Genomic DNA, 24,426 nt, shown 5'->3' on the forward strand with positions numbered 1-24,426 from the left:
GGCCGAACCAAATCTGAATCCTAATTTGCATATGCAAATAATTAGCATATGCTAATTAGGGTCGGCAAGGGAAATTGTGTCACAAAACAAGGAAGTAAAAAACGTTTACCCTTCCCATCCCTAATTTGCATATGCATCTGCAAATGAGGATTTGGTTCGGTATTTGGTCGAATCTTTCATGAAGGATTCAGGGGTTTGGCCGAATCCAAAATAGTGGATTAGGTGCATCCCTAACCATGACAATATTATTTTCAATTGCAGGGGTCGGCTGACCCCAGGCGTTGTTCTGCTCTCCCATATGCTGTCCCTTTACAAGAAAGCAAAATGCACAGGGCCTGGTTTGACATCATCAATATGATTTATATACCTCATTGAACACCCCAGGGATACCACAATAAGCACAGACATACCAGAAATCCACAGCAGCATAGGCATTATCCAATACCAAATTACTTCTGCAGAAAATATGTACCTTTACACTGTGTATGCATTATTTATTATCTGTTATTTATATAGTGGCAACACATTTACACATCATTTATGTCTGTCCCTAACCCAGCAGCGCTTACAGTCTCCTGATCATACACACAGTCCTATATACACAGGAAGAACATGCATTGAAACCAAGGACCCCAGAGCTGCAACATACTGCCCAGTATTAATATGGCTACTCTGATATAGCACAGTGCATACAAGGTGTTCTCTGACTGCACAGGCTACATGTGTATAATAATGTAGATACAGAGTCAAGGAGGCAACACACAGAGACATCCACTAGTTTGGCAATGTCACCAAACAAGCGGATCTCTCTCCGATATGCCCACCTTGAGGGGTGGGTGATATCGGGCTGATCCGATCGTGGGCCCTTAATGAAAAGGTTCATTGATCATAATACAGGCAGTCGGATCACAGGGCCACACCAATGAACAGATGCGGTCTGTCAGATTTTTACCCCTGCCCAATCAGCATCTGGACGACTCTCGCGAGATATAGATCAGGAAACCCATTGGAGGGCCCCATCCAACCGGCCAATAAGCTGCCGACTCAGTTCCTCAGCAGCTTTTATCGGTGATGTCTGGCCACCTTTTTGGTCAAAGCAGTATGCACACGGGTAGGCTAAAGCTGCCGATATTGGTCCTTTAGACTGATTCGGCAGCTTATCTACCTGTGTATAGGGGCTTCCCGATCGATATCAGGCCATAAATCAGCCAAGGACTGCATTGGCTAGTTGATTTTGTCCTACGACCCGTCGGTGCCCATTCTCTTCGTTGTAATCCGCACACAAACAAACTATACTTGTTAGGTCACATGAGCCAATTAACAGACAGTTGTGTCTGATGCTTCCACTCTTCTTCCTGTTACAGTTAGAGCTGCAGTATTTCTGGTCAGGTGATCTCTGAGGCAGCACACAGACCATCACAGAATGGTGGCTCAAGGCAAGAGATGCAATAGGGCAATATTTCCTTAAATATATATTCCAGTTTGGTAAGATTCTTGAATATGCCACTTAATATGATATCAACTATCTGTTGATTAAGTGTTCATTTAAGAACTTGAACATTCATTTGAATGAGCAGACTCTGAACTTGCCCTGGATCTTTCACATATTGGCCAACTGTCAACAAAAACTTTCCCAAAGGTGTTATTTGAGTCTAAACCATGTATCACTATTTGGTAGTATGGAAAACTCCTACCTGAAGGCCATAGTTTAATTATCTGTTTTGTTTTTTGAATATTTTTCGTAACAACCAAAAGTTATAATTACCCTTGCATATTCTTTTCATTGTAGGAAAGAACGGTTAGTTTATGTTGGAATTAGCATCGAGAACATCATCCCAACTCAAGTAAGTGTTCTCCATATCTTATCTCTAACTGGCACATGAATTAAGTTACTCATTTGAATTAGAACACTGAGAATTATTGTTATTGAATGTCGCATTAGGAACCAGAAGAGGTGCCGGAGGTACAGGAAAAAGAAGAGAAGAAGAAAAAGAAAGCAAAGTCCTTGGAAAGACGGTCCACAAGAGCAAGAAAGTTTATAAGCTACAGGTTGGGCTTTCATTTAGTTATTAAGGCTTTGGCCTGCATTGCACTTTTGTGGTTAAACAAAACTTTATAAAGCCAATGAAGGGCTGGACCTGCAAAAATCTTTCACCACACCAGCAGGCGCTTAATTTCTTGCATGGGGTTGATATACATAGGAACATGTTTAATAAACTGTAACATGTTAGGTGGAATCTATTTTTGATTTAGATATGGCATTATGTTTATTTTTAACATTATTTGAATTTCCTTTCACTTAATGGTGTCATTCACTTACGACTTGTCTTAGGTTTGATGATTTTGATGAAGCAATCGATGAAGCGATAGAAGATGATATCAGAGACGCAGATGGAGAGGGTGGTAGGTAGATTCCTTGTCTAGTGACATTAAGGGGCATATTTATTAACACTATGGGCAACATCACCGGTGATGTTTGTCTCCAATGTTAAAGGGGAACTATCGCGAAAATAAAAATTTAATATAAGCCTCATCATACTGAAATAAGAAACTTTCCAAATACAATCTATTAAATATTCTGCATTGTTTCTGAAATAATCAAGGTTTTCTCTAGTCTGCCCTCCTGTAAGTGTAGACGTTAGGGTTTTGTCTTCATTCACCTCTGGAGGCAGGACATAGAATTGATTTTAGCCCCTCCTGAAAGTTTACAGCACTACCCTTTGGTCTTTGTAAAGCACCACACATCTTCACCAAAGTTCTGATCCCTACAGTGGCGTATCTAAGATCTCTGGGAGTAGATGTTATACCATACCTGGACGACTTCTTGATAAAAGCTCCCACAGCAGAACAGGCAACCAAAGATACAAACTTGTGCCTCAAGGTACTTACCCAACATGGCTGGTTAATCAACCACAAAAAGTTTGTTTACACCAAGCCAGACAATCCTCTTCTTGGGACTTCTATTCGACACCAGGACACAAAGAGTATACCTGCCTCAGGACAAGGCCAACACATTGAGAGATATATATATATATATATATATATATATATATATATATATATATATATATATATATATATATATATATATATATATATATATATATATATATATATAATAACTATCATTTCTCGATCAAGAGAAGGCCTCAGCGAAGGACTTCTTGTGACTCCTAGGTCTGATGGTAGCAGCCTTAGAAGCCATAACTTTCGCCAGGTTCCACCGAAACCCCTGCAACACAACTTCATGAGACATTGGAACATGAACCACCAGAACCTACAACCATTACAGGCAACCATGGACAACCTTCTATGGTGGATAAGGGCAGAAAACCTCCGGCAAGGGAGGAGTTGGGCAAACAATACTTGGGAAGTAGTGAGCACAGATGCAAGCCTCAGGGGCTGGGGGCTGTCTAACAAGGACTAGCTCTCCAGGGAACTTGGTCCAAGAGAGAGAGACAGCTACCCTTCAACGTGCTGGAGCTACGTGCAATAGCACTGGCGCTTGAAGGATGGTCAACAATCTTACAATCTCAAACAGTCCGAATCCAATTTGGACAACGCAATAGCTGTAGCGTATGTCAACAGACAAGGGGGCAAACGCAAACACTAACCTGGGCAGAGAGTACAGTCACAAATATCTCAACGGTATTCATACCAGGGGTACAGAACTCGGAAGCAGACTACCTCAGCAGAACCTCAATCGACCAATTGGAATGGTCTCTAATCAACAAGATTTTCCACCAACTGACCCTCAAGTAGAGGATTTCCGGAGGTGGACATGTTGGCTTCCAAGTACAACACAAAAGGGAATTCAACTACGCACCCTGAAGACACAGGTATCGGCACTGGCGGCACTAACTCATATCAAATGGGCAGATAGCCCCACAGTGCAACAGTTTGTCAGGGATGGAACAAGGACCAGGCCTCCGCTAAAGTAACCCATGGCAACATGGAGCTTACCACTCGTCCTGACAGTTTGGTAGGAAGATTCTACAGGCCGCAGTGGCATAACAGCAGACATATGGGGCAGATGCATATCTAAGCTTTTCGACGTCCCCTAATGTCTGCACTGACAGGAGGGCCGACTAGAGAAAAGGGGATTTTGTACTCACTGAAAAATCCTTTTCTAGTAAGCCCGAACTGTAAGTGCAGTAAGTCCCACCCAGGCTGATTTTAGTATGGGAAACGGAACCTCTATCTCGCTATCCTTTCTACCTATGTCTCGTGGCCTTCCTTCTATCTGTACTGTCTCCACTGACCGAGCTTGACAACGGTGGAGACAAACTATATATCTAGTGGGAGGATCCAGGAGGGTCCAAAAAGCAATTCTATGTCCTGCCTCCAGATGTGAATGAAGACAAAACCCTTAACGTCTGTACTGACCGTTCGGGCCTACTATAAAAGGATTTTTCGGTGACTAAAAAATCCCTTTATCTCTCTATTTCTCTCACCTTGTTTCACTTCATTCTCTCTATATGGAGGAGTTGGGTGTCAGATAAACATTGACAGTTAGATCCAATATATCTTATAGGGGGCTCCTTTTGCCTAGAAGATGTATTAGAGCTCACTCTATTAAACTCACCAGACATCATGTCTCTCTACATGCAGGATTTGTGCAAAATGCAGTTATTTTGTAAGATATTCTTTGTACTGGAATTCGTTATTTGAGTGAGCTCTAATTCATCTGCTAGGAAAGGAGCCCCCCCCCATAAGATATATTGGATCTAACTGCCAATGAATATGACACCCAACTGCTGCATGAAGACAGAATGAAGAGAAACAGATGCTGAGAGAGGGATAGTGACGATAAACTGGATTATTTCAGAAACGGTACAGAATTTTTAATTTGATTGTATTTAGAAAGTTTCTTATTTCAGTATGATGAAGCTAATATTAAATTTTCGCAATAGTTCCCCTTTAATAAATATGCCCCTTAGAGTGAGATTACATCAAGGTGTCTTCAATAGGACTGTTGCACTTTAGTACACATGCACCAAGTTTGGACTCTTGTCATAACACAGAGCATCAGAATAGCAAGTTTGGGATGATTCTTATTATACAGGTATGAAACCTGTTATCCAGAATGCTCAGGACCTGGGTTTTCCGGATAAGGAATTTTTCCATAATTTTGCTCTCCATACCTTAAGTCTACTAGAAAATCATGTAAACATTAAATAAACCCAATAGGCTGGTTTTGCCTCTAAGGATTAATTATATCTTAGTTGGGATCAAGCACAAGCTACTGTTTTATTATTACAGAGAAAAAGGAAATAATTTTCAACAATTTGGATTATTTGGATAAAGTGGAGACAGCCTTTACTTAATTCAGAGCTGGATAACCGGTTTCCAGATAATTGATCCCATATCTGTATTAATAAGTAGGCCCAGAACTTGCATTTACATAGAAGTGTTTTCTGAAACCCCACAAGAAAAAAAGATTTTACCCCTTTCTGTATGTGCCAGGTATTGGTCGAGGAAAGGACATGTCCAACATCACTGGGCACCGAGGAAAGGACATTTCCACTATTTTAGAAGGGGAAAAGACAGAAGGAAAACGGCCACAGAGGGCAGTCGCTCGACGTAAAAAACGCAGGCGACTGAATGACTTGGAAAGCGATAGCAACATGGAAGAGGAGGAAAGTGAAGACGAGTTCCAGATTAGCGATGGGTTAGTCTGTCTTCAGTCACAGTAATAACACTGAGTCCAAGTTCTCTCATTAGTCCTCTACATTGTGACATTCATTTAAAGGAGAATTGAACCCTAAATTAAAAAAAAACCCTACCCTTCATAGACCCCCCTCCCTCCTCTCCCCAAGCCTAAGTGTCACCCTGGACAAATGCCCCTAACGTTTTACTTACCCCTTGGTGAAGATGCAGGCATCGGAGTTCAGGGGCGCCATCTTCTTCTCTTCGGAAATCTTCGTAATGACACCGGCATGTCGGCACATGCGATAGATTTTCTATGATGTTCAAGTCGGGGGGGGGACTGTGACGGCCATTCCAGAATATTGTACTTCTCCCTCTGCATAAATGTCTTTGTAGATTTCCAAGTGTGTTTAGGGTCATTGTCTTGTTGGAATATCCAACCTCTGTGTAACTTCAACTTTGTGACTGATGCTTGAACATTATCCTGAAGAATTTGTTGATATTGGGTTGAATTCATCCGACCCTCGACTTTAACAAGGGCCCCAGTAGTCCCTGAACTAGCCACACAGCCCCACAGCATGATGGGGTGTTTTTCTTGGAATGCGGTGTTCTTCTTCCGCCATGCAAAGCGCTTTTTGTTATGAAGCAGTATTCAGTTGTATGAAATTAAATCAAATGTGAAAAACTAGCTGTGCAAAAATGTGGGCACTCTTGTAATTTTGCTAATTTGAATGCATGTAACTGCTCAATACTGATTACTGGCGACACCAAATTGGTTGGATTAGCTCGTTAAGCCTTGAACATCATAGGCAGCAAATGTCAGGAAGGCTGCAAACAACTCAGAATTGATCCCTGGACCTCTCCCATTGACTTAAACAGCAATTTGGCAGGTTTTAGGTGGTGAATAGTCTAATTTAAGTTCTTAAAGAGCCAGAGTATGATAAATCTCGAAAATCGAATTAGATTTTTTTTTTTTTAAATAAACTCGAATCGAATTTGAATAACTTACTAGTCAAATTTGACAGTTTTGACCATACAAAAACTTGAAATTTCAAATTTGAATTTTCAATGTGACCCTTGATAAATCTGCCTCTAAGACTGCACCTTAAAATTCTAGGTCTCAGGATGAGTTTGTAGTGACCGATGAACATGCAGAAGAGAGCGATGAAGACCAGCAATCAAACGAAAGTGATTTTGGTGCACGCAAGCCAAGGAGGCACTACCGGCAACCAGTGAGGAAAAGTAGGCGTATAAAGAAGCGCTCTACAAGGTGGAGATATTCAGATGATGATGATGACGATGAGGACTCTGATGAGGAGGCTCAGGAGTCTGGTGAGAAGTCTGATGCAGTACATGACATTCTATGTATCTGTCTCTGCAGGCTTAAAAGGGAAACCCATAAAATAATGTTGTGCCTAATAAAAGAAAACCTAATTCGGAGCAGCTTTCCAATATACATTCATTACAGTTGTTCAATGTATTTTAAGTTATTTGCACAGGTGTGTGACCTGTTATCTAGAATGCTCAGGACCTGGGGTTTTCCGGATAACACATCTTTCCATAATTTGGATCTTCATACCTTAAGTCTACTAGAAAATCATGTAAGCATTTAATAAACCCAATAGGCTGGTTTTGCATATCTTAGTTGGGATCAAGTCCAAGCTACTGTTTTATTATTACGGAAAAAAAAGAAATCATTTTGAAAAACTTGGATATGGATAAAATGGAGTCTATGGGAGACTGCCATTCTGGATAACGGATCCCATAACTGTATATGTATTGCTACTGAAAACAGTGTTTGTCTGTTCCTTTCTATTCTCTGCACTGGTGGCTCAAAAACAATGTAAGACGAGGCAGCGGTTTAACAGACCTGACTTTGCTGGGGAACCAAGACTTTTGCAATATCGTTTAAAAAAAAGTAATAACCAAGAGTTAAGCAAACGCTGCTTTCAATCGCAATTGTTTTTGCAAATAACTTTAAAACCACTGAAAAATTTTGATGAATGTATAATGGAAAGTTGCTTAGAATTGTTCTCTTTTATTAGGCAAATTTTTATTTTGGGGCTGACTTGCCCTTTAGCATATTTTTTTTTTTTAAGTATAAACGATATCCCCTTTTTGACATGAATTAAGCTGGGTTTCAGTAAAAAAAGAAGTTGCATCTGAAATGCCAAAAATCAGGACAAGAACACTGAATTCTAATTGCTACTGTTATGATTGTTTCTGTGCAGGCAATAGAAATATAAAATGGCAATGCCAGGTTTTTTGACAACCTGGTTGAATAAGCATTAGTTTAGATATGGCCAGCTATAGGTATGAGGCCTGGTAGAAGAAAAGATGAGGGGGAACAGCTTAAACTTTAGTCAAGTGGCATACAAGCCCAATAAGTTGTTAAAGGCATTGTTTTTAAATGAGAATTCAACTCCCTAGGCGCAAAAATCCCTTCCCCCTCCCCTGCGTAGGCCCTCCTCCCCCCTGGGCAAATGCCCCTAACTTGTTACCCCTCCTTCTAGGTCCTCTCCAGCGGAGTTCACGGCAGCCATCTTCTCGCGAGCGCTCTTCTTCCTGTAGTCATCGGCATTTGGTGGCGCATGTGTAGTAGGAGGCATCTGCCGGTTCAGATCTACTGCGCATGCGCCGAAAAGTCACAAAGTTTCCGAAAAAGAAATCGGAAACTTTGTGACTTTCGGGCGCATGCGCAATAGCTCTGTACCAGAAGGTTTCCTTCTTAATAGTCCCAATTCTAGTAATACAACTAATGATGCATGGTTCACACATGAGCAAATTCAAAAGAAACTAGAACATGTTAAGATAAACAAAGGTCCGGGGCCAGATGGTATTCATCCCAGGGTACTTAGCGAGCTTAGCTCTGTGATTGCCAAACCTCTTTACTTAATTTTTCAGGATTCATTGAGATCTGGCATAGTGCCGAGAGACTGGTGAATTGCTAATGTTGTGGCATTATAGACAAATAGCAGGGGACCTTTTTTCCCATAAAGTGGATCACCGTACCAGAGGCCACCCTTTTAGACTAGAAGAAAAGAACTTTCATTTGAAGCAACGTAGGGGGTTCTTTACAGTCAGGACAGTGAGGTTGTGGAATGCACTGCCGGGTGATGTTGTGATGCTGATTCAGTTAATGACTATAAGAATGGCTTGGATGATTTTTTGGACAGACAGAATATCAAAGGCTATTGTGATACTAAGCTCTATAGTTAGTATAGGTATGGGTATATAGAATTTAATTAAAAGTAGTGAGGGGTGTGTGCAGTGGCGTAACTTCGGATGCCAGGGCCCCCCTGCAAAAGTTTGTTCAAGGCCCCCTCTGCACAAAATAGTGGGAGAATTTCATGTATAACATAGAAGGCTGGCACAGTAGCAATTCCATGTATAAATACCCCAGAACTATAGAAGGATGGCACTGTGGCTCTTCTGCTCTTGTTCCTGTCACCCTCCCCTTGCTCTACCCTATACAGTTCAAAAGCAGGAGACTGAAGATGTGATCAGTGCCAGACAAGCATCATCAATCACTGTGTGCGCTGTTCAAAAAAAACAACTTTGTGAAACAGCGTGTGACGTGAGGTAACGTTTTATACCTCACAAAGTTTTGTTTTTAAGAGCACACAGTGTTGGACTGGGGCACCTGGGGCCCACCAGAGAACCTGATCTCAGGGCCCATCATTTACTAATGAATGCCCAACAGCGAAAATCAAGGAAATTCATATAATAGTGAACATTTTTATTTGTATGAAAATAGAATAGACATATTAAATTAGATAACTGGTAGATATGCATATAACACTTACTAGTAAAAATCCAAGTCCCACTGCATTATCCTGGATATTACAACTTTTTTTTTCTGGTGCCCTGATAAATCTAAAATGGGGGGTTCTACTGTATACAGTATGTATGATACACCCACACTTCATACACATTAGTTGATATGTTCAATTAATAAAGTAATAATTAATTTGGGGAACATTTTATTTATTTTTTTGTTTATATCAACTTTTAATTAATTTATTGTAAGCATCCCCACCCCAGTAAAATAATTCATAGCTAGCTCAATCGCAAGTACACAGATGGAGAGTTGGAGCAGATTATGAGATGCAGTATCTAGTGCAAAAGGGGGTGGAAGAGCAGAGAGAGGAGGGGAAAGTTATTGCAGCAATATTTAAAAAATATATGAGACAGCAAACTAAAGGGGCAAACCGACATTAAGAGCTTTTAGGGGTTTAAAAGTAAAATTAAATGAAAGAAGTAGTTGGTGGTTAGTGATGTACAGTACGTGTGTCTTACAAGGTAATTAACCCCCCCCCCCAAGTTCTCTGCGCATAGCCTTGCTCACCAAAGCAGCAGCAGCAGGCAGTCTGTGCGATCATCCACTTGTCTGCACTGGTCCATAAGATTAAGCAGATTTCAATATAGAAGGCCTGGGCTGGCCAGCTGCGGCGGTATGGTATCCACACAGTGATTGATGATGCTGATCTGGCACCAATCACTTCCGTCCGAGACTCCTGACTCCTGCTTTTTGAACTTCCCCTGTGGGGGAGGAAGTGGAATGTGGGGCCCGACTGGACACGATTGGTGCAATCCCAGCACGGCCTGCAGAGGTTCCGTTTGTGAGCAGCAATCCACCTACTGAGGAAGCAGGCCCCGCCAGGCCCCCTGTATCCCCGGGCCCCCCGTAACTGCGGGGTCTGCTTCCTCGGTAGTTACGCCACTGGGTGTGTGTGTATGGATGCTGGGTTTTCATTTGGAGGCGTTGAACTTGATGGACTTTGTCTTTTTTTCAACCCAATTTAACAACAGAATCCCTTCATGGTTTAAATGGCTGCTGTAACACTAAAACAAAGGGACACAAGGTCCTAAGAACGGCATAGCAGGAATTTTGAAAATCATTCTTTATCCCATTAATAAAAGAAATAAAAACTGCCATAACTATACAGGAATGTATGGCAGACTGTTTCTGTAGAAGCAGTAATCACTTGTGTGTCCTTTTCATGGTTAACTGACCATATGTTTGTTTTTTTTAACCAGAAACTGAAGGGTCCAGTGATTACAGTGATGATTATCTGGATACTCGCAGGAGGCGGTCGCGGAGGAGCCAAAAACAACAGGTCAATTACAGAGAAGACTCTGAAAGCGAAGGCTCACAGAAAGCAGCTCGTTATGGCAGAGGCAAAGAGATGAGGAGGATAATCAAGCGTAGGTTTTCCAGCTCTGACAGCAATGGTGAGGTTGCTTTCATTTACACAGATTACATGCAATATATCTAGTCTGTCTCTATCTCTTGAGAGATATATATCTATCTATATCTATCTATCTATCGAGAGAGAGAGAGATATAGATATATATAGATATATATAGTCCATGGAGGAGTCGGCACTCGCATCACAAGATTCAAACATGCCTGTGTGCAGTTTCCAAAATTAAATTCGATATCATATAAATAAGGTCCGCACTCTCAAGAAAAACGTAGAATTTTTTATTCACAAAGGAGACTGACGTTTCGACTTCTTCAGAGGCCATTCTCAAAGTACTGATGGATATTACAGAAATGCTTTAAATACACAGAATGGCAGGAAAAAGGTCAGATTGGAATAGACATGTCCGCATAATCATCAGTATACGTCACATAATTAGCATACACATATTTAAAACTATACACTCATTCGGTATATCACTTTTAGCCAATACAGTAGCACATTAACATTTAAACAAATCCTCTCCTACAATCAACATTGTTAATAAAGTTAAAAACAAATAACAAAGTAACGTTCTGCTGCCCTCTATGGCCGTTTACTGCTTCTTTAGCTGCAGCTATGTTACAATTAGTATTTAAAAAAGATACAGAAAAACAGAACAACCCCTCAGTGACTTCTAATATCCTTATCATTTACAGTAGGGGGTACATTATCCCTTATAATACATGAGTGATACTCAGAGTTCCCTGTATAACTCAGCCTGCAGCCTTGTGCCTTTATATGGTCACAGAACAACCCCTCAGTGACTTCTAATATCCTTATCATTTACAGTAGGGGGTACATTATCCCTTATAATACATGAGTGATACTCAGAGTTCCCTGTATAACTCAGCCTGCAGCCTTGTGCCTTTATATGGTCATAGAACAACCCCTCAGTGACTTCTAATATCCTTATCATTTACAGTAGGGGGTATATTATCCCTTATAATACATGAGTGATACTCAGAGTTCCCTGTATAACTCAGCCTGCAGCCTTGTGCCTTTATATGGTCACAGAACCCCTCAGTGACTTCTAATATCCTTATTTACAGTAGGGGGTACATTATCCCTTATAATACATGAGTGATACTCAGAGTTCCCTGTATAACTCAGCCTGCAGCCTTGTGCCTTTATATGGTCACAGAACAACCCCTCAGTGACTTCTAATATCCTTATCATTTACAGTAGGGGGTACATTATCCCTTATAATACATGAGTGATGCTCAGAGTTCACTGTATAACTCACCATGCAGCCTAATTTCTATATCCCTATAGAGATACATATATCAGTAATTAGATCCAAATCATAGCACTTTCTAAAATACTTTTTTTCCCTTCAGCAAGTGGCTACTCCAAAAACTCGGACGATAACCTGCCACAGAGGGGTAGGAAGCAGGCAGTGCGGAAACGAATTAGGAGTTCCAATGATGACCAGTCTGAGGAGGAGGAGAAACCAGTCAAAAAACGACTAAATCGAATCGAGACCGACGAGGACGACGATGATGATGAGGAGGAAGAACCAAAACACACAGATGAAAAGCCTCCTACAGTAGAAAAACCCCCTGCCTCAAGCACTCTCCAAGAAAGCAGTAAAAAGCCTTATCGGATAGAAAGCGATGATGACGATGACTTTGATAATGTAGGGAAAGATGGAAGCCCGTTGGACTATAGTTTAGTGGATTTACCTTCCACCAATGGACAAAGCCCGGGGAAAACCATTGAAAGTTTGATTGGGAAACCAAGTGAAAAAAGTCAAAGTACGAAGGACCCCCCAGCCAATATCAGCCAGGCTTCCAATGGGACAAGTAGTAGCCAGGAAGCCCCCGCGCCGGAGGAAGATGAAGATGAACTCTTGCGAGTAACCGACCTTGTGGATTATGTCTGTAACAGTGAACAGTTATAAAACTCCTTTCTGCACTTGTGCTAATTTATTCCACAGTAGCTCACAACAGCGGGCCAGATATAAAGTGAAAAAAAAGGCAATTTTACCTAGGGATGCACCGAATCTAGGATTCGGCCAAATCCTTCTGCCCGGCCGAACCGAATCTGAATCCTGATTTGCATATGCAAAACCAAGGAAGTAAACAAAAATGTCCCCATCCCCCTTATTTGCATATGCAAATCAGGATCCTGATTCAGTTCAGTATTCGGCCAAATCTTTCACAAAGGATTCCTGGGTTCGGCCGAATCCAAAATAGTGGATTCGGTGCATCCCTAGTTTTATTCCTCCCGGAAGATCTTCACTACAAATTTTACCTTTTATAGAAGTGAACATTTCACCAGTCCTGCCGTCTTTCTGTGAAGTGACCAGTTTTGTTTTTTTGTTTTTTTTTTTATTTGAACTCGCAAAGACTAATTTCTGTACAAATTAATTTTTCATCCATTTTTATCACTTCCATTGCATTTGTGGTCAGGGGGTGATTTTACTGCAACCTGGAAAAAAAAAAACCTTTAATGAAGGAAAACATTTTTGTGGTTCTTCAATGCATTCCGTGTGTCCCGAAAATACTGTAATTATTTTTCACTCTGGGGCCAGGGAGCAGAATCCAACATGGAGGGGAAGGAGCGCAGGAAAGTAGGGAGAAGCACTTGTTGCTTTTAGCTTTTTTTCATACGAGATATATATTCTATTTAAATACTCAGTACTTAGGTTACGATAAACAGGCAGTCATAATAAAAATTACCAACTACTTAACTGTTGCTTTGTGAGTCCTAGATATACAATTGGTCGCCCTGTTTTGTTTTTTGTAAATCTAGTCTAGAAAATATGTATATTTCACCACTTCTGTGTCAGAAGGTCTTATAAAAAAACAAAAAAAAAACATTGTTTCAAGTTGCTGCTGTCATTTCTAGAGTCGGATCCGGAAAAAAACTTTCTTTTTTGTAATCTATATACAGGTTTGGGATCAGTGATCCGGAAACCCATTTTCCATAAAGCTCCGAATTACATAAAGGCTGTCTCCCATGGACTCCATTTTAACAAAATAATCTACATTTTTAAAAATAATTTCCTTTTTCTGTGTAATAATAAAACAGTAGCTTGTACTTGATCCCAACTAAGAGATAATTAATCCTTATTGGAAGCAAAACCAGCCTATTGGGTTTATTTAATGTTTACATGATTTTCTAGTAGACGTAAGGTATGAAGATCCAAATGATGAAAAAATCCGTTATCTGGAAACCCATTATCCAGAAGGCTCCAAATTATGGAGTGGCCATCTCCCATAACCTCTATTTTACCCAAATAATGCAAATTTTTAAAAATGATTTCTTTTTTCTCTGTAATAATAAAACAGTCACTTGTACTTGATCCCAACTAAGATATAATTAATCCTTATTGGAAGCAAAACCAGCCTATTGGGTTTATTTAATGTTTACTTGATTTTCTAGTAGACTTAAGGTATGGAGATCCAAATTACGGAAAGATCCATTATCTGGAAAACCACAGGTCCCGAGCATTCTAGATAACCGGTCCCATACCTGTACCTGCAAACATTATTATTGCTGGTATGGGATCAGCAAACTCGTTATCCAGAAAGCTCTGAATTATGGAAAGGCCGTCTCCCATACACTTCATTGTATCCAAATAATCCAGATTTTTAAAAATGATTTCCTTTTTCTGTGTAATAATAAAACAGTAGCTTGTACTTGATCCCAACTAAGATATAATTAATCCTCTTTGGAGGCAAAACCAGCCTATCGGGTTTATTTAATGTTTATATGATTTTCTAGTAGACTTACGGTATGAAGATCCAAATTAATGAAACATCTGTTATCCGTAAAACCCCAGGTCCTGAGCATTCTGGATAACAGATCCCCTACCTGTATTTAGATGGATTCACATTTTGTAAGGGTTTCCATTGCATGTGGCTCTCAATATTTGTGTTGCCAACATTATCATGATCTGAAACAGGCAGAGATCCAGCACCTCTCCAAGCAAAGCAGATCTTTAAGGTGCACAAACCCCAGTGAAATTTATCTGAAGGCTTGATGATTTTACAAATCTTTAATGGGGTTTTTCACCCTTAAAGGGCACCTATCATCACCAAAATCAAACACATATTAACAATCTGACCAGTACAACATAAACACGTTTGATCAAACTACATATATAGTTTTTTTAAAAAAACTGCAGGTTTTAAAAAATCCCTTACTTTGTCAAATGGGTTCTTTCACTGAGGGAGGCCATACTGAGACTATAACAGAGACTGTAATATGCAAATTTCAGGAGCATGCTCAGATTGTAGCACTGCTTTGAGTATTCAACCCAGAATGCCTTGTTTTAGTAAACTCCTCCACTAGAAGTATCAGGAGATTTCCCTATCTTGTCCCCTGCTGGTGATGTTATTATGCAAATGAAGGGCACACACTAACTTCCAGCAGGTGGCAGCACTACTGAACAGCAGCTAACACACAGGTTTGGCTGATTTGAAAATAGCTTAGAAGGGTTGATAAGCAACAAGGAATTTTAACTGAGCATGTGAGCGATTTCAGAGCTGCAGTTGGCTGGGAAGATATAGGTAGGAGGAGCCAGTGAAATCCAAGATGGCTGCCTCAGCTAGAACTGCAGTGGAGATAGGGGAGATCTTGCAGAAGGAATAGTGAGCTGATCATTTACATTATACAAACAATTCTGTTTTAAAAATCGGATTTCTTGAACTTTCACATAGTGTATTTACTTAGTCAATGATTTTAGTTATGATTGGTGCCCTTTAAATAAACTTTTAGTATGATGTAGAGAGTGGTATTCTGAGACAATTTGCAATTGGTTTTCATTTGTTATTATTTGTGTTTTTTGAGTTTAGCTTTTTATTCAGCAACTCTCCAGTTTGCAGTTTCAGCCATCTGGTTGCTAGGATCCCAATTACCCTAGCAACCATGCATTGACTTGAATAAGAGCCTGGAATATGAAAAGACTGGAATATGAATAGGAGAGGGAGTAATAATAAGTAACAATAACAATAAATGTGTAGCCTTACAGAGCATTTGTTTTTTAGACAGGGTCAGTAACCCCCCCATTTGAAAGCTGGAAAGAGTCGGGAGAAGGCAAATAATTCAAAAACTATAAAAGAAAAAATGAAGGCCAATTGAAAAGTTGCTTTGAGATTGCCATTCTAAAATAAACGTAAAGGTGAACCACCCCTTTAAGGCGTGATGATTTTACAAACCTTAAAGGAACAGTAACATCAAAAAATGAAAGTGTTTTAAAGTAATACAAATATCATGTAGTGTTGTCCTGTAAATCAATGGCGGAATGGCACTCAGATCGCTTGAGGCAACTTCAGAAAACGAGGCCATTTAGATTTTAGCTGGCGGGTAGGCAGTTCGGGGAGATTAGTCGCCCCGAAGAAGAGGCGATTTATCGCAGGACAACTAATCTCAATGAATCTGAGTGTGTGTCTGCCCTTAAGACGATATAAATTGATGAGTGTTTTATTCTAGCAACTTTTTCCAGTTTTTCAAAGATATTAAAGGGGTTGTGCACCTGCAGTTTCTTCCTTGCAAATACAGGTATGAGACCTGTTATCCAGGATGCTCTGGACCTGGGGTTTTCTGGATAACAGATCTTTTTGGTAATATTCGATCATAAGGGGGTGCTGTATAATTAGAATCTCTACTTTAAAAAAAAACAAAACATTTAAACATGAATGAAACCCAATAGAAGTGTTTTGCCTCTAATGCACATTAATTATATGTGAGTTGGGATCACACACAAGGCTACTGTCTCTTTATTACAGGAATAGAATAAAAAAAATTATTTGATTAAATTGGAGTCTATGACAGATGGCGTTCCCGTAATTGAGGAGCTTTCTGGATAATAGATTTCTGGATATCCATGCCCATCCCGTATAAAATGTCCTGTCAAAACTTTTGCACGTGGGTTTTCATGGCTTTAAGAATGTAACAATACCTGTTGGTGGTTCGTTACAGGTTATAATGGAGCCTCAGAATTCCATTTGGATGGATATTAGAAATCACTTTTGAATTCTGTGAACAGTATTCCGAACTTTATAGAGAACTTGAAACAATAACTCTCAATAAATGATTCTTATTAATAAATTATTATTGTGAGTACTAATAATCCTAATGGTTTATTTGCGCTTACACTCCCTACGCAACTCATCTGTTACCAATATCATATACAGGTATGGAATCCATTGTTTGGAAACCAGTTTTCCAGAATCTCCGAATTACGGAAAGGCCATCTGTCATAGACTCAATTTTATGCAAATAATTGCAATTTTTAAAAATTATTTCCATTTTCTGTGTAATAATAAAACAGTAGCTTGTACTTGATCCACACTAACATATAATGAATCCTTATTGGAAGCAAATCTAGATTATTGGCTTTATTTAAAGGATTTGTTCACCTTTAATTAACTTTTAGTATGAGTCAATTTGCAATTGGTTTGCATTTTTTTTGTGGTTTTTGAATTGTTGATCTTTTTTATTCAGCAGCTGTACAGTTTGCAATTTTAGCAGCATTTGCATAAGAGACTGGAATATGAATAGGAGAGGCCTAAATAGATGAGTAGTAAAAAGTAGCAATAACAATACATTTGTAGCCTTACAGAGCACTTGGTTTTTTTAGATGGGGTCAGTGACCCCCATTTGAAAACTGGAAAGGAAAATAATTAAACTATAAAAAAAAAAATTAAATGCTGATTGAAATTTTGCTTAAAATTAGCCAAATACCACTGTTTAATGTTTAATCTAGCAGATTTAAAGGAACAGAAACACCAAAAAATTTATATATGAAAATATAATGTAGTGTTGCCCTGCACTGGTGAAACTGGTGTGTTTGCCTCAGAAACACTACTATAGTTTATATAAACAAGCTGCTGTATAGCAATGGTGGAAATTGAAAAAAAGACTATATGGCAAGGGTTAAATAGTGGATAACGGATAACACCATTATGGTCTACAGAGTTTATCTGCTATCTGCTGTGTAACCTGAGTCTTTACGTCTTTAGTGATTACTCAGCAAGTCCAGTTGTTTTAGAATGACTTATATTAGGTATATATATTAGATATACAATGACCTGGATGAATGAAAATCTTCATAGTCATACTAAGCAATGTGTTATTGGATAAGATAAAACAGTGGAACCTCAATTTGACATACACTGATTTCTAAGTTTTCCCTCATTTTACATTGTTGTTTTGTGGTCCCACCTATATATTATGCATAATACATTTCCCTGATTTTCCATTTTCCTGGATTCTATGCCATTTTTTTCTGGTCCCCTGCAAAAAAGGTGCCGGCCAGTCTGATTGCACCAGCACCTAATTGTGGAAGACTACACATCACCCGCATTGTAGCAAAGGACAAAATATATACCTAGTGGAATTTAAGGGTGCTAAGACTCTTTTACTCTGCCACCTTTAATGGAGAACCAAACCCGTTTTATTAAAATCCCCTACTCCCCTACCCTACATAGACCCTCTCCCTGCTTCCCCCCAGCCTAGATGTTACCCTGCCCCTAACTCTTTACTTACTCCTCAATGCAGATTCAGGACACCAGTGTTCCCTAGGCTGGGGGGAGCAGGGAGGGGGTGGTGTATGTAGGGTAGGGCAGGGGTGCCCAAAAGGTAGATAGGGATCTACCAGTAGACCTTTTAGCTTGTGATCAGTAGATCTCAAGACACTGTCAACAAACAGCTTGTTTATATCATCCTCCTGTTTCATTCTTTTCATTGAAATAATTATTATGTTAAGGTTACATAAGAAATAAATTATTTGTTAATTATAGCAGTTAACAATTTCCCATCAGTCAATATTTTCCATGGACCAGAATGCTAGCAACACTTTTGTGGATGTAGAGCCTAATGGGACAACATCAATAAAAGTAGACCTCGCATTAGAAAAGTACGGGCACTCCTGGGGTAGGGGATTTTAATATAAAGGGTTTGGTTTTCCTTTAACCCCCAAATGACATGCCTGATCATGTGACCTATGAGATCCCACCATTGTATAGTATTGGAGAACTATTCAGCAAGGAATTGTGGCAAAAGATAAAAAGAATCTAAGACTTTCAAGGTGCTTGAAAAGAAACCTTCAATCTGTCATCAATTTAACCCAAAATCACATGCCTCCTATGTAACCAATCCGATTGCATCATTCCGTAGTATTACATAAATGATTTGTGGAGCAATGTGGCAAAGGACACACTATGTATCTAGGGGTGGCGTTCAAAGGTGCTGAGCTTCAATCTGCCATCCATTCTTTCCAAACATCACACACCAATATTGGATCCCACTATTCCCTAGTCTCAGAAAGCTACTCAACAGAGGATGGTGGTTTTCTTGGGCAGTGTTGGACTGGGGCCAGTTGCAAAATATGAGGATATTAGAAGTTACCTCGGAGTTCCATGACCTGTATAAAAACACTCGGCCTTCGGCCTCGTGTTTTTATATGGTCATGAAACTCCACAGTAACGTATAATATCCTTATATTTTACAATAGGGGGAACTGTATTCACTATATACTGGACATCATAGGAAGTAACCGTAAAACAGTGGAACACAGGATAATGGATTTCACACATCTTATATATGAATAACTAAGTACTATCTAGAAATGCTCCTGCCCATTATATGTTAATGGGGTACACTTATCAGGATAGCATTTTGCTTACCCTGCAGAAATCTACTAGTTTGTTTCACCTTACTAACTAAGCCATGAATCAGCAGAAATATGTCCTGAGTTGCAAGTTAGTTTTCTATATATTTAAAGGGGAAGTAAAGTCTAAAATAGAATAAGGCTAGAAATGCTGTATTTTGTATACTAAACATAAACATGAACTTACTGCACCACAAGCCTAATCAAACAAATAATTTATGCTTTTAAAGTTGGCCACAGGGGGTCACCATCTTGTAACTTTGTTAAACATCTTTGCAAGACCAAGACTGTGCACATGCTCAGTGTGGTCTGGGCTGCTTAGGGATTGTCATAAATTATCAAAACAGGACAAGTCAAATAACATCTGCCAGAAGCCGATACAGCAAGACTGATTAATAATCAGAATATACAGACTGCACTGGGTCCTGTGTTGTCATGTAATCTAATGTGGATTTTATTGTTTTTGTATTGTTTAATATAAATTTTTTGCAACTCTGCTGAACCGGTGGCTGCAGCAAAATAATCCTCCAAATAGAATCCCAGTTTATCTGTTTAAATCTGGCTCCATGATCTTTGTCCCTGCAGCTGGAGTTCGAAACAGTAAAGGGGACGTAAAGGCAAAAATAAAATCCAATACAAATCTCTACACAGTCGCCGACTGCTCTACAGGGAAACAAACAAAGCTGCTTGGGTTCTGCATGGCTGGGAAGTAATATGGGGGCTCCCCCTGCAGTTCATAAGTATGATTGTTTCCCTGCAGAGCAGTTAGGGAACGTCTGACAATTCCTATCCACAGCAGTAAATGAAGGGAGAATGTCACTGCATACAGTCAGGTTTCTTATAAAAACTGTACACATTTTTTAATTAAAGTATATTGGAGATAGGTTTCTTTTTCATATAGAAATTAAAAATGGGATTTTATTTTTTTGTCTTTACATGCCGTTTAACAAACCCAAAGGTTAATATATTGTTAGGACCTTTATAAGGATGTTAAATAGCTAGCTCTGTTAAAACAGACAAGATTCTATCCTTATTTGGAACCTTACTTTGAAGGTCCTCTCACTGGATGGCATTTAGCTTTATCATTATAGATTAGACGTATTCCTGTCCTTTCCTTGTACCTCACCACTAGAGACTTTAGGTCCTTTTTAGGGATAGAAACTAGCTCCCTGCAGTATGATCATTTATTTCCTATCTACTACAGGGACGGACCTTTCCAGGGCTTCCATCAGAAATCACAGGGCCCCATACGACAAAAACTTCTGGGCCCCCTGGATCCCACCACCACAGTCCTGCCCTAGAGAACCCACACACCAAAAAGCCACACAAACATCTAAAAAACCTATTGGTGGTCAGGGGCCCCACACAAAATTAAAAAAAAACTTCACTGGTGCCTGGTAGGGTTGCCACCCGGCTGGTATTTACCGGCCTTGCCGTAAAACACCTGCCAAGGCCAGGATTACAAATTTACTGTAGCTGCCGGTAACTTTGTAATACCCCTAACAAAAGCTCTTGGCCCACTCCCAATCCGCTTAAAGGACCAGTAACATCAAAAAAAATTTGTTAGTTTACATTGAAAAATAAACACCACTACAAATTAAACTTTAAAATCACAAAGCCTATATTAAGAAATAACTCACGAAACTCCACTTCCGCTCCTCTTCAGAAAAGGTGACAGGACGACCATCCATCCTGCAGCGCTCTATTTCTCCTCCCTGGCTAGCTCCCATATTCTTCTGACAGCTCCTCCTGAAGAAACTTTTGCAGCCCTCGCAGGTGAACCGACCATAGTGTTTCCCCTTGGACTTGTTCCTGCACACCACGCACTCAATGTACTGCTAACTCTGCCCCGAGCCCTGCTGCCCCTTGTCTCTGGCCACACCTAGGGTGGATGGAGTAGGGTAGGACTGCTGTCCAGCTCAGCTCCTGTCAGCCTTCCGGATTCCGCACAGCTATATCTCTTACACACTGGGGTCCTTCTCCTGGCCGCTCTATACTCTGCTCTGCCGGCGACATTGGGGAAGCGAAACCCCCAGCTCGCTCTCCAGCACTCAGCAAAAGCTCTCCGCTGCCCCCCACACGCCGCAGACTCCCAGTCAGCCTGGACCTCCATCCACCCCGGGTGCGGCCAGAGACAAGGGTCAGCAGGGCTCGGGGCAGAGTCAGCAGCACGTCGAGTGTATGGTGGTGTGCGGGGACAAGTCCAAGGGGAAACACTATGGTCGGTTCACTTGCGAGGGCTGCAGAAGTTTCTTCAAGAGGAGCATCACTGGAGCTCCCTGATCCACAGCTTCACATGCTGTCAGAAGAATATGGGAGCTAGCCAGGGAGGAGAAATAGAGCGCCGCAGGATGGATTGTCGTCCTGTCGCCTTTTCTGAAGAGGAGCGGAAGTGGAGTTTTGTGAGTTATTTCTTAATAAAAGCTTTGTGATTTTAAAGTGTAATTTGTAGTGGTGTTTATTTTTCAATGTAAACTAACTAATTTTTAAAAAAATTTTTTTGATGTTGCCAGTCCTTTAAAACTTACCTATTCTTCGTCTTCTGGACATTGTGTGATGTGGCTCCGCCCCTTTTACATCACAGTCCGCCTCTTTTATTCCCGCCCCCATCACCGGCTGGAGGAAATTTTATGAAAAGGTGACAATCCTAGGCCAAGCTCCCCTACAAGTTAAAAAAAATGGTGGTCAGGGGCCCCCATTAAAGGAACAGTAACACCAAAAAATTTAGGTGTTTTAAAGTAATGAAAATATCATGTAGTGTTGCCCTGCAGTGGTAAAACTGATCTGTTTGCTTCGTAAACACTACTATAGTTCATATAAACAAGCTGTGGTGCAATGGTGGAAATTGAAAAACGGCTATATGGCACAGGTTAACTAATGAATTAAAGATAACACCATTGGACAGACAGAGCTTATTTGCTATCTGCTGTGTAACTTGAGCCTTTCTCCTTTGAATGGCTGCCCCCATGGCTACACAGCAGTTTGTTTATATAAACAATAGTAGTGTTTCTTTAGCTAACACGGCAGTTTTACCAGTACAGGGCAACACTGCATTATATTTTCATTACTTTAAAACACTTTTATTTTTTTGACGTTACTGTTCCTTTAAAGTTAAAAAAAACGTCACTGGTCACAGCCTCCCCCCCCCCACAAGTGAAAAAACCCATTGAGGGCCAGGGTCCCCCTTACAAGTTAAAAATACAATTTGTGGTCAGGGGTCCCATAGAAAATTAAAATAAAAAATGGTGGTCAGGCCCCCCTCCCCTTACAAGTTAAAGTGGACCTGTTACCCAGACACAAAAAGCTTTATAATAAAAGTCCTTTTCAAATTAAACATGAAATCCAATTTCTACAGTATTTTTTTATTAAAGCATTCATAGCTGTTCATTAAAAAAAACCTCAGCTGTCAATCAAATATTATTTGCCCCTCCTCTATGCCTTTCCATTCAGCACTTCCTGGATGTCAATGCTCTCCACACATTCCCCCGTTCTCTTCACCATTTATGGTGCACAAATATTATTCTGAGATGATGCAAGACTTGCCTTAAAGGAATTGTTCAGTGTAAAAATAAAAACTGGGTAAATAGATAGGCTGTGCAAAATAAAGTGTGAAAATAAAGTGTGAAAATAAAAACTAGGTAAAACTGGGTAAATAGGGTGTGCAAAATAAAAAATGTTTCTAATATAGTTAGTTAGCCAAAAATGTAATGTATAAAGGCTGGAGTGACTGGATCTGGAAGTCTAACATAATAGCCAGAACACTACTTCCTACTTTTCAGCTCTCTTGCTTTTATCTAATTGGTTACCAGGCAGTAATCAATCTGTGACTTGAGGGGGGGGGCACATGGGTCATAACTGTTGCTTTTAAATCTGAGCTGAATACTGAGGATCAATTGTAAGCTTACTGAACAGTTATGTCCCATGTGGCCCCCCTTATTGTCACTGACTCAGTTAGTAAAGAGCTGAAAAGCAGGAAGTAGTGTTCTGGCTATTATGTTACAAATCCAGTCACTCCAGTCTTTATACATTACATTTTTGCCCAACTAACTATATTAGAATTTTTTTTATTTTGTACAGCCTATTTACCCAGTTTTTATTTTCACACTGAACTGTTCCTTTAATAACAGTGACCACAAAATGGCTCCTGCCTGATTGCTATAATTATGAATTTCCAGACTGAAGGAAACAAGATTCAGATTATTTATATTGTGTAATTAAAGTTCATTTTGCTTGACTAATGTGATAAAATAGGATTTTGAATACTTGTTTTGGGTGACGGACAATTTGTGGTCAGGGAACCCCATAGAAAATGTAAAAACAAAAAAACATTGGTGGCCAGGGTCCCTCCCTTACAAGTAAAAAAGCATTGGTGGTAAAGGGCCCCATAGAATATTTAAAAAAACATTGGTGGCCAGGGGCTTATAATGTACTTAAATATTACATTGAACAGTGGATTACCTTTGTTTCTTCTTCCTTGTCCTCGCTGATGGCAGCTTCTACGGTTTCCATCGGCTCCTTTCGTGGCTTTGGGTCTTTTTGCGGTTTCAGGACTTCAGCTTCGGGTTTTTTCACTGCTTCGGGTTTGTTTGTGGCTTCGGGTCTACATTCAATGCTTCACTTCAACACTGTCAACACTCTAATTCGAAAAGTGCAGCACAGCCAGGCGCCCCTTTAGGCCCAATACAACTGTACCCCCCTGTGCCCCCCTGATGTAGGTAGGATAGTGCTGCTCCAGCAGAATTCTGCACTGAAATCCATTTTTCAAAAGAGCAAACAGATTTTTTTCTTTTCAATTTTGAAATCTGACATGGGGCTAGACATATTGTCAGTTTCCCAATTGTAGTCAATTCAGGTCGCACTCACTTATCTGCAACTTTGTTCACGGCTGCACTTTTCCCACGTGTCCTT

The 24,426-nt window shown here is 40.0% G+C and overlaps 1 protein-coding gene across 1 annotated transcript in view; it reads left to right on the forward strand.

Annotated features, from left to right (window-relative positions):
• The window catches only part of LOC108707583 (remodeling and spacing factor 1-like), a 39,543-nt gene extending 26,731 nt beyond the window's left edge, over window positions 1–12,812 (forward strand). The window contains exons 10-16 of the mRNA XM_041582710.1: window positions 1,790–1,844; window positions 1,943–2,049; window positions 2,333–2,403; window positions 5,467–5,671; window positions 6,767–6,981; window positions 10,690–10,884; window positions 12,236–12,812. Coding sequence (XP_041438644.1) covers window positions 1,790–1,844; window positions 1,943–2,049; window positions 2,333–2,403; window positions 5,467–5,671; window positions 6,767–6,981; window positions 10,690–10,884; window positions 12,236–12,798 — 1,411 coding nt within the window. The 3' untranslated portion in view covers window positions 12,799–12,812. The remainder of the gene's footprint in view (window positions 1–1,789; window positions 1,845–1,942; window positions 2,050–2,332; window positions 2,404–5,466; window positions 5,672–6,766; window positions 6,982–10,689; window positions 10,885–12,235) is intronic.
• The last annotated feature ends 11,614 nt before the right edge of the window (window positions 12,813–24,426 follow it).

This window comes from Xenopus laevis, chromosome 2L, assembly GCF_017654675.1.
Source record: "Xenopus laevis strain J_2021 chromosome 2L, Xenopus_laevis_v10.1, whole genome shotgun sequence".
NCBI lineage: Eukaryota > Metazoa > Chordata > Amphibia > Anura > Pipidae > Xenopus > Xenopus laevis.